Source organism: Pinus tabuliformis, chromosome 8 (genome assembly GCF_031772625.1).
Source record: "Pinus tabuliformis cultivar Carrire ecotype Pingquan chromosome 8, CPIR1, whole genome shotgun sequence".
Lineage (NCBI taxonomy): Eukaryota > Viridiplantae > Streptophyta > Pinopsida > Pinales > Pinaceae > Pinus > Pinus tabuliformis.
Genome location: NC_142294.1, coordinates 1,854,873,415 through 1,854,890,325, shown reverse-complemented (window position 1 = coordinate 1,854,890,325; position 16,911 = coordinate 1,854,873,415). Strand labels below are relative to the sequence as shown.

Sequence of the window (16,911 nt, the reverse complement as noted above, 5' to 3'; positions counted from 1 at the left end):
TTCTTCACTTTAGGAAAAATTGATGTATAATGTGGTCACATTATATTGGTGGCATGTGACCAATGTGGCATAGACGTTGAGGTCAGGTGATTAAACCATCATTTACATATATGGTGTAAGAATGGTGCATGAAAGAGATTTGTTGGCTGCAGCTTCAATAATGAAAATCAGTATTTTATTTCCTCTCCACCTTTGTGTTCATTCATGTGTATGTGTGCACCTTAACAAATTCTACATGATATGGTGGTATTTAATTATTTGTTGAATGGGTGTGCACTACGCATTGGCTTTGTGTACTACGCATTGTCTTTGTGTCAGCATGGGTATTTTTTAATGATTTTGAGCTATGCATTTTAATCGATGAATTCTCTCAAAATTGGTCAGTCTTCTGCATAATTTTGTACGTTTTGCTTAGAAGCTAAGTTTTTGGGTCTATGTAGATTCCATGTTATTCTGACCACTTCCATGCATACACAATAGTTGTCCATATTTTTAACTTAATATGTTGATTTGGTTAGTTGACCTTGGTGTGGTTGTAAAATGCAGGTGAGAGTGGAAGTGAAATCTTTGCAAGATTAAAACGGGATATGTTTCCTACAATTAGAAATGGTCTGATGTTCTGGCCTCTGTGTGATTTCATTACGTATAGATATATACCGGTGCATCTTCAGGTAATTATTGGTGTTTTCCTCTTCTGATAAAAGGGTCAGATTTTAAAGTCTTTATATATAACAATATGTATATTAAGCATTGCTTGTCTCTTCATAGTTAAAACTTGAAAACACGTTGTTGTCTTATCTTTCTTCTAAGAATGATATGTGGTAGATAACTTTTGAAGCTCTCTCCCAGATTTACTCGAAAGCCATTGTTGATTTGTGTGAGACTAAGGAAGATTAACTGATATGGGATTTTTTTTGGAAAATGATGGCGATTTCAAGGGTCCATGGTAGATTAATTCATTAAATCAGACACTTTGGATGAATTGTTGTTAAGCCCCCTACTTTATGTCACTTCTTGATGCCTTATTTTGTGATATCCCCAACTAAATAAATTTCACTAAGTATACTTCCTTTTTTGCAATTTTGATATTAGGAGAGCATTTTAATGATTTAGAGACTTAGGAAAAGTGGGTTGAGTAGACCCCACTTGATTTTGGAGGCAAGGAAGGCTGTGTGCATTAGAAGAAGGAAAAATTGGTTTTCTAGTGGAATGTGGGGGCCACAAGGAGGGAATTTGAACCACAGAGGCAATTTACACTAGAGGAGGAAGGAGAGAGAAAAAAGAGGTGCAAGTTGGTGGAAGATGGGGTCCACCAAGGGAGAGAGGATCAACACTTATAAATATCACAATGAGGCCTTCATTTGGGATCTTTTGTCTATCTTATTCCAGAAATCGAATTCTCTTGGAGCTGTTGAGCGCAAGAAGGGAAGTGTTGCTTAGCATAGGAATTTCAGGTGAAATTCAACCCTCATTTTAGAGAACTTAGAGTGTCTCCCTAGTGAGGAAATTTGGGAGTCTAATTCAGGGCTTCCCTTGAGCTTATTGCAGGAATTTTACCTAGTTCTGCTTGTTACCTCTGTGCAGAAGGCAATTCACACTCTTCATTTGGAGCAGCTTGTTGAAATATGTAACTAGGCTTGGTCTTCATAATGACATGTGTAATCATGATTTCATGCATTCAATGTAAAGAGAAATAAAAATTATTGTTGTCATTCTTGAGACATGGGTTTCATGCTCAAGGTTATTTGATTTATAGGTCAAGCACCCATTGAGTGCTTCTAGGGATTGTCTTTGAGTCAACTAGTCACAATCTTCATGGTCATATATGGAAGACCCTTTTGGGCATGTTACATATTGTAAACAAAAACATTATCCGAGTCAAAATAGAGTCAAAGACCCTCCAAGACATTGTCATAGTGCTACAAACAAGTTGGTCTTCAAAAGGAGCAAGTCAGCCTACCTAGAGGGACAGCTCCGCCTATTAGGGCACTCAAGGAAGCCTATATATAGGAGCATTCAACCTCATTCAATGATACACATAAGAAGTTCGATCAAGGCAAGAAGGAGACCTAAAGAAGAGCAAGAAAGAGGAGGTGAAACAAGCAAAAGAAAAATGAAACTTTTGGATCTGTTTTGGGGTACATCTCTTCACACGTGCAAGATCTAGGGCATCACCTTGCTACAGTAAGACCGAGTTGCAAAAGAAGCCAAAATTTCAATGTCAAGAAGTCAAGTTTGCTAGCCGAATAATCAAGGAAGAGAGGGTTGTCCAAGCGAAGAATAAAGATAGCAAAAATCTCCATAATTCTTTCACACATGCCTCCTAGGGTTTTTGCAGCAGGGATTGAAAATTGCAGTCTAAGGTTGTAGGTTCAAAGTTTAGGTCGAAGAAGAAATTGCAGCTGCTACAAGGCAAGGTTGACTTGGTTTGACTTGGAAAGAAGAGGAAAGGTTTGACTAGGCCTTGGAGGAGTCTTGGTCAAGGGTCATAGGTCTTGGAATTCATAATTTGAAGTCTTATAAGAAGAGAAGAGTTGTTGTTTTTCCTCTCAAAGGGAGAGGTTTTGTCCCTGGATGACAGCCTATATCTTGTGTCCTTTTGTCTTATTGTTCTTTATTGTTTTGATAGCTGTATGATGATAAAAACACCAATTATAATCAATCGAAAGAAGCTAATCAAGTTAAGTAAAATACTTCACAAGCAGTTATCAAAGTAAGAGAAATCACCTAATCTAGCTGCCATAGATTTCTCAACATAGCTACAGTTGGTTGGAGGTTCCATGTATTTGCAGAGGCATGTTCCCTTGTTGAGGTTGGAGTTTGGTGGCTTTTTGCAGCGCTAAAGTTGAGGATATTTTCTGGGCTAAATTTCTCTATTTTGCAAGTGTGTAGGGGTCTCTGGGTTAAGGTTGCGTAGGCGCTAAAGGAGAGGAGTTTGAGGGAGATTTGGGTTGAAGGAGAAGGGTAGTCCCGGAGGAGATTTTTGGTGGAATTTATGAGGCATTTCAGCAGAGGATTTGGGCCTAGCAGAGCAGTGATTTTCCTATGAAAATTCCTAAGCCAAAATCTCTACTGCAACAAACTAATGTTACTTCTCCTAGTTGTTTAAACTTTAAATCATGCAAGTTATTTACTGTATTCTATGGTAAATAACGAAGCAGCTACATCTGCAACCTTCATTTAATTAACATACATGTTGAAACAAAATACTGAGCAAGAACGAAAATACAACACATAGGACACAGTGATTTTTGGACAAATAGTCCCCGGAAAAATCCAATGCGGCAAAACTGGTGCAACAACTCTGAGGGTTTTTTATTATGCAGGAGAAATTCAGAGTACAATTCTCGGATGCTCAACTAGCAATCTGATCAATGTTGCACGAAGCGGGAGCGAAGCGGAAGCGCGGAGCGCGGAAGCGTCATTTTCCAAAAATCTAGGAAGCGAAGCGTCCGCGGAAGCGTTTGCTATATATATATATATTTTTATATTTTTTTGCATTTATACTCAAAACAAACATCCCAAATACCAAATTAATTGTAGAAGACATGAAAACATGCATATTTTTGCATAAATCAAGATAGATATGGCATCCATGATTCCATTGTAGTTACTAGTATGTACAACAATCATCTATATTCTAGCTATTACAAACATACATCAAATTTTTAAGCATATTATAAAACATAAAACATTTAAGCATATTATAAAACATAAAACATAGAGCATATTATGATTTATCTAGCAAGTGAGCAACTGTCAACATTTGTCATGTCCAAAATTCAAATAATAATGTTTACAAAATATGTCACTTGGTCATCGCCAAGCCAAAAAGGTTCAAAATTCAAATTCACAAGTCTACAAGTCTAATGAGTAATCTATGACAAAAAGTAGTAGATTGTGAATATATCTACTAATCTCTCCTCCTTCCACCACGAATAGAACGTGATGGCGGGCCTCCACGTGGTGGCAATGAAGAAGATGGTGCCTGTGGAAGTCGTGGAACTGGAACTGATGAAGAAGAACCCCCTGCTGTTGGTGTTGAACCATGGAACCTAGGAACCAAGGGACCAGATGGGGGTGGTGGAATATCAACACGGTCATCATCATCCTAGAATCGCTCAAAAAATTCATGCAAAAAAAAAAACACTAGTTAACAAAAAAATTAAAAACATGAATTAGAGAAATGCTTTATAAGGGAAAATTGGAAAATTCATACCACAATGGACATACCTGGATAAGAGCATCCTCTAATTGCTCTAGTCGCAACACTCCATCCTCCAAATTGGGCTCCTCTGGATTCTTGTCCCAAATCAACAAGTCTTTATTAGACTTTGCATCTTCACAGTAATGGGACAACAATCGCAAGTTGTAATGAACATAAACCAAGCTCTCTGCCTGGTCTAAACTCAACCTGTTCCTTTTAACACTGTGGATGAAAGAATAAGAGCTCCAACACCTCTCTGCAGAAGAAGTGTTTACCACCTGTGATAGCACCCGCAATGCCAAACTCTGTAGAAGTGGAGTACCCCCTCCATGCATGTTCCACCACTCAAGAGCAGAAAAATGCTCTCGATCTTGAATTGCATGCATGCTCCCAAATGGACCAGTGTTGAGCGTATAGTTGCTCACCTGTCTCCGTACCAATGCAGCCTCCTCATCATCAGGGATTAATCTACTCAATGCAGCCATATATTTTTCGTGAACCTCTCTATCTTGGTGTGGTTTTTTTCCTGCTTCCCCCCCCAGGTGCTGGTTTTGAAAGCCATGATGGATGATAGTATTTAGGTGTCAAAACATATGCTAATGCATGCAATGGAATATTTAGCATTTCCCATCGGTTTTGCACCTCTACACGAATATAATTGTACAAGGTGGTATCTCTAGGCTCAACAATGTCTTTAATCTGCCCCAACATGCTATCCATTTGCTCATACACCTCCCCAATTACTGGTCGATCTGAATCTGCAAACTTGATCATGTAATAAATTGGTTTGGTGAATTGCAAAACATATTTAACCTGTGACCAAAAGTAAGTGTCAAGAACAGTGTCCTTGACTACATTAGCACCATCTGTGTCATTGTTAATTTCATCCCATGTTTCAGCACACACTAGATTAGTTAAAGCTTGTCTCACCCTCACTAGCCGCCTAAAGGTGAGGTAATAACTAGCAAATCTTGTCTTTGCAATTTTAAGCAATTGCAACTTGGAGTAAGTGCCATAGAAGTAGTTTACCCTTGTATGCCCTGTGATGAATTTAATGAGCTGCTTCCCTTTCCTGTAAACATCAGCAATCCACCCACAATCTTTGTGTTTCACAATATCATGCATCAAAAGGTTCAATGTGTGAACCAGGCACCCAGACCAAAAGATGTGTGGATGAGTACGCTCAATAATTTTTCCTGCTGCCTTACAATTTGCTGCATTATCTGTGATCACTTGAACCACATTATTCGGACCAACATCTTTGATTGATTTCAATAGGAGATCTGCAATGTTTTGTGCAGTTGCACTGATGGAGGAGGAGTCATGACATGCAATAAATACTGCACCACTAGAAGAAACACCAAGAACATTTATCAAATGTTGGTTTCTAATATTTGTCCACCCATCTGATACAATGGATACCCCATAATCCACCCACTCATGTGTAAAACGTGTCAAAGCTCTTTGAACCTTAGATTTTTCTCTTTCTAATAACACTGTTCTAGCTTTCTCATAGTTGGGGGCCTTGTATCCTTTTGGGGCTTCATTGATGGCCTTTACCATTTCATGCCAATAGGGAGAGCGAAGCACATTGAATGGTACACCGCAAGCACAAAGAAAACGGACTATCTTTCCATCCACATCATCCCTCCCAGCAACATTAAGGAAATCCCCTATTGTTTTTCTACCTCCAGAGGTTGCAGAAGTACCATGAGGAGATGGGCAACTACCAAATTTAGAGGTTGCACTTGATTCAGAATGAGTTTTTTGTTTCTTGTTTTTTTGTTGTGCAGCCATCTCTATTTGGATGTATTTTCTTCTTTGTTCAGTTGAAATGTTTGGGCAAAATTTGTACCCCCACAGAACCCTTTTTTTCATCACTGTCCAACACCCCACAAAGATGCCTCCTCAGACGGGTATATGAACCCGTATATGGTTTTCCTCCATGACAACCATGAGGGCACACAAATTTGTAAGATCCACCACCCTTTCCCCCATCAAGTTTGGTCACATAGTTCCACAAGGGATTTGATGTACCTTTCCCATCTTGTGCTTCAGTGTCCCCTTCAAGTTCATCCCCTTCCTCTTCAAACCCTTCCTCCTCATCATACATTGGGTCACTACTATTAGGACCAAGTTCATCCCCTTCCTCTTCCCCTCTATTCCTCACCCTTGCCATCATTAAAACCAAGAGTGGAATGATACATAGAAGCCAAAAGAACACCATCTTGGAATATGGATATAGGTGGTGGACAACCTGTAAATAAAGGAGCAAGTAGAAACAATGGGAAAGAGTAGGAGAGGGAGGAGAAAAATACAATTTTTTTTTCAAAAAAACAAGGGAGTTTGGGCTTTGAACTTACCTCTTTAGCTCTTGTAGATGAAGTCCTCCAAGCTCTTGCTCCAAGCTCCTCCTCCTTCTCCTAGCTCCTCCTTCTTCACTCCTCCAAGCTCTCCTCTCTTCTCCTCTCCTTTCCTCTCTTCTCTTCTCTTCTCCAACTCTCATAAACTCAAAGTGAGAAAATGAGAAGAGAATGGGGGCTTTATTCTTTTCTAAAGTCACCCTAAAGTCACCCTAACCCACCCCGTCATGCTTAGTTAAGTTAAATTTTAAAAGAAATTATGTTTATTTTGCTGCCCCACGGGTTGCGCCCGGGTGGCGTGCGCTTCCGGGCAGGTTGCGTGGCGCAACCTCTTGCCCGAATCGCCTTCCGAAGCGCGATTCCGGGGGCAACGCAACCTAAATGGCAGGAATCGTTTTTAAAAATAGGAATCGCGCCACCTAAAATTCGGAATCGCGCTTCGCCTGGAGATTCTGGAACGATTCCGTACGGGTCGCGATTCCGGCTTAGGATCCGGGGGGGGGGGGGCGATTCCTGCAACTTTGAATCTGATACAGAGAGAATACTTGAACAAAAGACTAGTGAAATGATCTCACCTTGTCGCTGGAGAATTAGTGACTGATCCTGTTGCTCTGGAGGCTCTGCGTCACCCTTTGCGTGGCCTTTGTGCAGAACTATGTCATCCTATTCAGTTTCTGCATCACCCCTCCTGGGTATTACGCTGCCTCTCCTCTGGATCCTCTGCTGGCTAAGAAATCAATTTTCTGCGTCCCAGACTCACACCCTCCCTTCTGACAATTGAACTTGGACTTCCCTCAGCAGGAACTCGAATTCCCCTCAAGGACTACGTTGCCTCCATGTCAGCACTGCGTAGGCCAGCGTCAACCTTCCTCGGGATGTCTTTTTGTTCTCCCTCTGCCTGGTACTCTCTGGAAATTCCTGCTCCCAGATTCTCATTGCCCCTCTGTTGCAAGATCTCCTCAATCGATTTTCCTCCTGAGAACTTCTCACTTCAGAAAATCGATTTTCTCAATCTCCTTGTCTTCCAAATGACCCTCAAGCCCCTTTTTATATCTTCATGTTGGACAACCAACGACCTAGATTAAAACATACTGAAAGGTTTAGATCATTTTGGCTTGATCTGTGGTTTTTTCTAGAAGTTTCACTCGTGATTAGATTAATACCCATTAATATTTTAATATTCCTAAGTTTGGACATAGGAACCCCATTAAAAATATTAATTATTTTAATAAAATCACTTTTGGGTGGAATTTCCCAAAACGCGTTTTGGGTTCTTTGGAATACCTGTGCCCAAGACTCCCTGCAAAATTTGAGGCTTAGAGCACATACGATGCTACCCCAAATCAACACTCCCTCTTAGCGAGGAATGTGCTCTAGCAATACACTGCCTCTCTGTACACTACTCTGACTTTGAAACATCGTCTCTGCGCTGCTGATGCCTGACATGTTGTCCATCAACCATTGCGTTGTTGCTGCTACTGTACTGCTGCCTTTGACACTGCCACTATCAATGCTACATTTGTACTGCAGCTCTTTCTCAAATGCTGCATCTGCTATGCTACTAGCATTGCCACTGCTAACACTGCATTCGTACTGCAACCCAGTTCCTGAGAGAAGCAACTGAAAATACCCAAAACTGGACAAGTATCTAGTGGATACTCCTCGGTGTTGAAATCCTGACTGCTGCTAGTCCCATTTTGCCTCTGAAACCACTGTGCAGTTGAAGCTCTGCACTATGCCTCCTCGCACTGCTTCCTCTTTACTCTACGTTGCTCAGTCTCTGGCTCTCCTAGCTACTGCATCTGTCGAATCAACACTCCATGGCACCAACTGAAACTCCACCATCCCGTTGCTGCTGATCATGGGCTCCCGTAGCAAGGTGACAATCCAAGAGGTTGGCTCCTCAAGGATTCTGCCCATCTGCAGTCCTCCTGACTATTGGAGTTTCTAAGTCTACTAGTTAGAAACCCTCCATGCACTTTACTGATTTATTCCTACCTACTTGCTCCGTTACTTAACAAGTTATTTACAATGTAAATACTGAAAATAAACACTAGTGCATGCTCAACATATTATAGATCATCAACTGAAGGAAACAAAAACAAGCACACAAAATGACATTGTTATTTTTGGAGAAATGTCACCGGAAGAACCCAATGCGGGAAAACTGGTGCAACTATCTGAGGGTTTTCTTATTAAGCAATTTCAGAGTACAATCTGGGTGCCAAAGCCAACTTACCCAACAGAGAATTTCCTTGGCAGTAGTACCTCTTAGTCTGAGACAAATGTCCTGGCTAAAACCCCGGATAAACCTTCCGACAGCTCCTCAGCTCCAATCTGCCCTAGAAACCCCAGCATCTGCCTTTCTAGACTGCGTCAGCCTCTCTCTGCCCAACGCTGGCCTTGCGTCACCCTGAATGGGCTTGCGTCAGCCTCAGGAGGCCCTGCGTCAGCCTTTTGGCCCTTTGCGTCAGCAATGCTGGCCTCTTTGAAGCACTGCGCAGCTCCTGGCTGCCTCTGCGTGGCCCTGCGTGAGCCCTGGCTGCTACTGCGTCACTTTCTCTGGCTCTTGCGTTGATCTCCCGACACTATCTCTGCGTCTCTGTCTCTTTTTACTCAATGCCCCTCAGCTGCAACTCCGATCACTGATTCTATCTCTCTTAGCAAACCTCGCTCTAGGGAATAGAATGACTGATCTTTTGGTGTGCTCTCCAAGTGACCCTCAAGCCTCCTCTTATACTTTTCTTGTTGACATATCAACGGTCGAGATTAAGTCCCTAATCAACGGCTAAGATTAGATCTGGCTTGATCCATGTCTTTTGGACCATTCTAACACAATTTTATATTAATCCACATTAATATTTTAATTTCCCTAAGTTTAGACTTAAGGTATCCATTAAAAATATTAATTATTTTAATATCTCCCTAACTGTTTAGAATCTGCCCAAACCCTTTCTGGGTATTGGGGATCTCATGTGCCCCAAACTCTCGACCAAATTTCATGGCTAGAGCACTACGATGCTACCACAAATCAACACTCCCTCTTAGCGAGGGCTGTGCTCTAGCAATACTCCTCACTGAGTATTACTTTGATCATCCGGCATTGGTCCCTCCATTGATGCTAGGCCTGCTGCCCACCATCCTCTACACTGTTGTATCCTGTATTGTTGCACATGGTTTTGCCACTACGACTGCTGCATCTGTACGACAGCTCCCTCTGCATCTGTGTTGCTGCTGGTCCTTTCTCCCAACACTACATCGGAACATCCGCACTGCACCTCCTCTCATCATGTTGCACCGTGCTGCCCACTGCTGCACTGCAACTCAGTTACTGAGAAGTAAGTAACTGATCTCCCAACTTTGACCTCTCTATTGGGCTAGAGACCCTCCTGATGCTGAAGCTCCCTCTGCTGCTGACAAGTGCTCCCTCTCTGACCTCTGAACTGCTGCAACAACTCCCTGCATCTTGCACCGTTGCACACCTCTCTATGCCATCCTGCACTGGTGCAACACTCCCATGCCTCTCACACTGCTGCAGCTTGCTAGCCTCGCTCTGTCTCGGGACTCCTGCACTGTAGCTCTCTCTTCCGCTTCATCCGCATCCATCTCTACCCACATCAGCTAGTCCTGCTACTCCTCTTCGGGGCTCCCGTAGCAAGGTCTAATCCAAGAGGTTGGGTACCTCGAGGATATGGCCCCTCATCGCCTGTAGTCCGCTTGACTACAGCTCGATGTCTCCCCACATCTGCTCAAGTGGTGCGTGTGCACTCATGGCATAGTCATCGTCTGTCTCCACTTCCTTCTCTGCCATTGCAGGCACTACCTTAGTCTCGAAAGACTCTCCCTTACTCTTCTTCCTTGGACACTGGGTAGCATAATGACCTAGCTCCCCATAGTGGAAGCACTTGATCTTGGAGAGATCCTTCTTTTTCCTCATTTCTTGCTTTTCCTCCTCTTCCTTTTTGACTATGATCCCCTTACAACTGCTTCCCGCCTTCCCACTGTTTGGTCTCTTCTTGGCGCAGAGCTGCCCGCATCTCATCCTAAGGTGGAAGTGTCGCTCTGCCCAGTATACTATGGACAAATACCTCCTAGTCTTCTGAGAGTGCATTCAGAGCTGTCCTCACCATTAATTCCTGATCCGACGTGGCTTCTATGGCCGTCAACTGATCTCAGATCTCATTCAGTCCTTCGAGGAAGGTGTCAATCGGTTCTCCCTTCATCTGATATGACCTCAACTGATTTTCTAGTAATATTCTTCTCTGCATAGAAGTATGCTAGTATGATTTCTTTAGGGCCGCCCACATCTCATTTGTCATTTCCTTATCGGTAATGTGTGGTATTACATGGTCCTTGACCCTGTCAAGGATGAGGCTCTTGGCTCTCGCCATTGCCTCCTTGTACTTGTCGTTCTCAGCTGGGTCGACTCGGATAGCTATTGTCTTCAAGGCGAAGTGCTTGACGCGATTTTTGTCAAGTACAGATAAGATTATGGCCTTCTAGACTGCGAAGTTTGACGTTCCGTCTAGCCTGTCCTGGTCTCTTACTCCATTTAGTGCCATGATGCTCTTCTACTTCCCTCCTGAAAGTTCTCGATGTGACTCCCTCTAAGCCTCGATTTCCCTACTGGAAATCCTTCTGCCGATGTCGAGATGCCCCCTACTCTGATCGTTTGTGCAATCGCACCACTGATCTGGATTTCTCGGCTAGAAACCCTCGGTAGCAACTCCCTCCTCTTGGCCTTGCCCTCTCATGTATTGTTCTAACTACAGTACCTCACTAACTCCACTTTGCAACTTTCCCATAGCGTCCTAAAACCCAGCAACCTGAAGGTGAGAGCTCCTAGGCTCTGCACAATCCCAGCACCAACAACTCGCCCTCCTCAGCCAACTATGTTAGCCCTCCTAGATTTTGCGTGGCTCTGTGTGAGTCTTCCTTTGCCTCCCTTAGCCTCTGCGCTACCTCTTCTTGACTCACCCTTGATGACGCAGGCACTACGTCACCCTTCCGTTGTTGCTGCTCTGCTAGAAACAACTTCATTCACTCGGGAAAACTGTTTTCTATTGCTATCGCTCTGCTCGGCTGATGTCCTCAGTTCTTCTGTGATCTGCAACCACGCTTATATACCATGTTGGAGTTTCTAAGTCTACCAGTTAGAAACCCTCCATGCACTTTATTGATTTATTCCTACTTACTTGCTCCGTTACTTAACAAGTTATTTACAATGTAAATACTGAAAATAAACACTAGTGCATGCTCAACATATTACAGATCATCAACTGAAGGAAACAGAAACAAGCACACAAAATGACATTGTTATTTTTTGGACCAATGTTCTCGGAAAAACCCAATGTGAGAAAACCAGTGCAGCGATCTGAGCGTTTTCTTATTAAGCAATTTCAGAGTACAATCTGGGTGCCAAATCCGGCTTACCCAACAGAGAATTTCCTTGGCAGTAGTACCTCTCAGTCTGAGACAAATGTCCTGGCTGAAACCCCGGATAAACCTTCCGACAGCTCCTCAGCTCCAATCTGCCCCAGAAACCCCAGCGTCTGCCTTTGTGGACTGCGTCAGCCTCTCTCTGCCCAACGCTGGCCTCTCTGAAGCATTGCGCAGCTCCTGGCTGCCTCGGCGTGGCCTTGCATGAGCCCTGGCTGCTACTGCGTCACTTTCTCTGGCTCCTGCGCTGATCTCCTGGCACTATCTCTGCGTCTCTGTCTCTCTATACTCAATGCCCCTCAGTTGCAACTCCGATCACTGATTCTATCTCTCTTAGCAAACCCCGCTCTAGAGAATAAAATGATTGATCATCTGGTGTGCTCTCCAAGTGACCCTCAAGACTCTTCTTATACTTTTCTCATTGACATATCAATGGTCGAGATTAAGTCCCTAATCAACAACTAAGATTAGATCTGGCGTGATCCATGTCTTTTGGACCATTCTAACACAGATTCATATTAATACACATTAATATTTTATTTTCCCTAAGTTTAGGCTTAGGGACCCCATTAAAAATATTAATTATTTTAATATCTCTTGATTTGTTTAGAATCTGCCCAAACCCTTTCTGGGTAGTGGAGATCTCATGTGCCCCAACAGCTCCACCAAATTTCGTGGCTAGAGCACATATGATGCTACCACAAATCAACATTGACTACACCTCTATATGTCAGCCCACCTCCGTCCTGGAGGTATCTTTGGGTTCTTCAAGTTCTTCGGGTTGGGTTCTTTGGGTTCTTCGGGTTCTTCATAAGCACTATGTAATAACTATGGAATTGAGTTGAGGGTATGCAGTTTTGCAGTGTAATAACTATGTTAATATTGTTCTTGATTTTCCCGTCAACAGAGACGTCTTCTGTGAAAAAATCCTTCTCATCTTTCAATGCTTCGCACTCAACTTCCTTTTGACATCCCCGGAATGTATGCTTTGAGTTGAGGGTATGCGGTTTTGCAGTGTAATAACTATGTTCATATTGTTCTTGATTCTCCTGTCAACAGACGGAAATTATGCCTGCAAAAGCAATTTTTTTTTAAATTTGTATATTTTGTGTAATTAAATATATTATTATATACATATACTTTCAGTTTGCTCAAGAAATTCATGGCAGTTTTTTTCTTAGAAAGTAGTGTCTTCGATAAAAAGTAATTGGGCAATCCCAAGGAAAATCTTTATTGTAATTTGTATGACATCTTGATTTTGAAATTTGAATCAATAAAATTAACAAAGAATTACATTATCAAATGGAGAATGTACATGACAATATTCATGATTTGGTTTGTGAGTGTACCAGACCCAGATTAGGTGTCTGATTTTTAAAATTGGGTTTCCGGGTTTGAATCAAAATAGATAAAAACAACTATGCCTAATGTGGCCTACAGATCACTGATATACACTGCATCTTCTCATTTGAGGATCTTAAATATTTTATATGTGTGTATGGGGAGTGAATCTTTGCACAATTGAATGATGTAGGACTGGTGGAAGTTACAGTGAAACTTATTCTCGTGCTTCATTAGAATTGGTTGAGGGGGGGGTCTTTGCTCTGGATCATAATCGTCTAAATCATGCCACTGCTTCATCCTTGAAGCTCGAATTGTAGGAATAACATGCATATGAGGGTTTGCTTCAGTTTATACGACTGTAGTCAGATAGCTGTTCGTTGATTAAAAGGAGAAACTTAGCACATTATTAAAACACTTGATTCTGAGTATCTGACTTCCTTCTTTCAAATTGCCTTAGGAGTCATATTCAATCTCAGGCATTGTTAGTGTTTACTTTTCTTCCTAGTGAGATCTGAGATGCTAAACTTGGTACAAGCATCCTTCCTTTGTCAGTTGACATAGATTTGACTACAATCATTCCACTTCAAAATGATGCTTTGGAGACCTGGACTCAAATTCACTTTAAAATGACTCTCTAAGTGAGCTGGACTCCAGTCAACTTTTACTCATATGTTGGCACAAGCGATGATGTACTTTTGGATCACGCTAATGTCAAGGTCTAGAAATTACCTCCAGAGCATTTCCAACTCACTGTTACATTGCAGATTCCAAAGAAAGAGAATGCTTACTCTTATATTCACATATTCCTAATAAGGAGAGGGTAATTGTGCAGGGGCATCCAGATAAAGATTGAAATGACAAACCGGTTATTAGTAAACTCCAAAAACCAAGATGTAAGAAAGTGGCAAACTCACCCCAAAACCAGGGGCTTTTGAAGATGCCTTAAGGCAAATTTTGAATGTAGTATGACAATGGACATATATCATGATTCATGTTAATATGTAAACAATGAACAGTTTTTTGGTGAATGTTGAATGTTCAATGATGTGCATGTTTAAATGATTAAAGTTTTCTTGTTTAAACTTTAAAGTTGAAAAAATATACAAATTCAAATTTCATATATATTATTAATTATAATTTATAAAATATAATTATTAAAATTTAATATTATTATATTACCCGACGAACCCACGCACCCTGTTTCCAAAAATGTCGTCCCCGTCCCCGTCCCCGAACCCACGTTTCCTGGCAACATAGGATTTTGAGAGAGTATGTCAAGGGGAAGCATAACGCGGTGGTTGATGCACTATGCAAGAGACGCGCAACACTCTCTCTCATCGACATCACCCAGGATTGGAGGGCGCAGCTGTTGGTGGAGTACCCCAAGAATCAACAATCATGTGAGAACTTAGATGGTTCATTTGGAGATCATAGGTACATGATGATGGACGAGGTGATTTACTATAAGGACTGGATCTACTTGGTGCCAGGGTCACAACTCCAGGAGAAGATTATGCACGCAAACTATGATTCACCCGTGGCAAGACATCAGGGGTTCCTCAAGACCTACTGGACTATCAGGGAGCATTTCACTTGGAGGGGCCTTAAGGAGGACATCTTGAGGTATGTGTAGGAGTGCAGTACTTCTCAGAGGAATAAGAGGGAGCATACACATCCTGCTGGGCTACTTCAGCCTCTCCCCATTCCAGAGTAGAAGTGGGAGAGCATATCTATGTATTTCATTATGGCTCTTCCACTGGTCTAGAGGTGTGATTGCATCTATGTAGTGGTTGACAGGTTGACAAAATTTGCCCACTTTTTCACTATCCTAGTCAGATTCTCAACTTCATAGGTGGCTGAGCTATTCTTCAGAGAGGTATTTAGATTGCATGGTCTTCCCAAGACCATCATCAATGACAGAGATAACAAATTCATGGGGGGCTTATGGCAGGAGCTCTTTCATTTGGTGGGAACTGAGCTCACACCCAGTACTAGTTACCACCCCCATACCGACGGTCAGATAGAGATAGTCAACAAGTGGCTAGAGGGCTACTTGAGGAACTATGTGACGGGGCAACAGTGCACATTGGTGAAGTGGTTGCATCTTGGTGAGTAATGCTACAACACCACCTACCACATGTCCATTAGTATGTCATCTTTCTGTGCTCTCTATGGTTATGATACTTTGTCTTTTGCTGATGTGGTCTTTGGAGATAGCGGGGCCCTAGGGGCCAAATATTGGATCTAAGAGAGCCAAGAGATTCTTAAGGCTGTCAAGGATAACTTACAGACCGCTTAGAACTAGCAGAAGATGTATACAAATCGACATAGAGTTGAGAGACATTTTGAGGTTGGGGACTTGGTCTACTTGCGCCTCCAGCGGCACAAGCAACCTACTCTCAAGAAGAAGCGTGCTGAGAACCTTTAGCCCTGCTTCTATGGACCATACAGGGTGACCAGGCGTGTATGAGAGGTAGCGTATGAGTTGGAGCTTCCACCAGGGAGCAAGGTGCACAATGTGTTCCATGTGTCTTGCTTAAAGAAGGCCTTGGGACTACGGGTTACAACTACCACAAAGTTTCCACCATTGGATGATGAGGGGTACTTGGTGCTAGTTCTGGACGCTGTTTTGGAGGTAAGAGAGAGGAAGCTTAGAAATAGAGTCATTCGGGAGTTCCTAGTCAGATGGAAGGACTTATCAGAGGAGGATGCCACATGGGAGGGTGAACAGGTGTTACAGAATTTGGCATTATAGTGGCTTGAGGACAAGCAAATTTGGCGGGGAGGACTGTGATATCCCCAATTAAATATATTTTGCTAAGCATACTTACATTTTTTCAATTTTCATATTTGGAGAGCATTTTGATGATTTGGAGACTAAAGAAAAGTGGGTTGAGTAGACCCCACTTGGTTTTGGAGGCAAGGAAGGCCGTGTGCATTAGAAGTAGGAAAATATGGTTTTCTAGTGGAATGTGGGGGCCACAAGGAAGGAATTCGAACCACATGAGACAATTCGCACTAGAGGAGGAAGGAGAGATAAAAAGGAGGTGCGAGTTGGTGGAAGATGGGTTCCACGAAGGGAGAGAGGATCAACACTTATAAATATCACAATGAGGCCTTCATTTGGGATCTTTTGTCTATCTTATTCCCGAAATTAAATTCTCTTGGAGCTATTGAGCACAAGAAGAGAAGTGTTGCTTAGCATAGGAATTTCAGGCGAAAATCCACCCTCATTTCAAATAACTTCAAGTGTCTCCCTAGTGTGGAAAATTGGGAGTCTAATTTAGGGCTTCCCTTGAGCTTATTGCAAGAGTTTTACCCATTTTTGCATGTTACCTAGGTGCAAAAGGCAATTCGCACTCTTCATTTGTAGTAGCTACAATTGGTTGGAGGTTTTGGGTATTTGTAGAGGCATGTTCTCTTGTTGAGGATGGAGTTTGGTGGCTTTTTGTAGCGCTGAAGTGGAGGATATTTTCTGGGCTGAATTTCTCTATTTTGCAAGTGCATAGGGGTCTTTGGGTTAGGCTGCGTAGGGGTTGAAGGAGAGGAGTTTAAGGG

General features: G+C 42.4%; 1 protein-coding gene across 1 annotated transcript in view; it reads left to right on the top strand.

Moving 5' to 3' along the window:
• LOC149243677 (uncharacterized) overlaps positions 1 to 16,911 on the top strand; it is a 241,402-nt gene that overhangs the window by 106,798 nt on the left and 117,693 nt on the right. Inside the window, exon 3 of the mRNA XM_089374599.1 lies at positions 547 to 671. Coding sequence (XP_089230725.1) covers positions 547 to 671 — 125 coding nt within the window. The remainder of the gene's footprint in view (positions 1 to 546; positions 672 to 16,911) is intronic.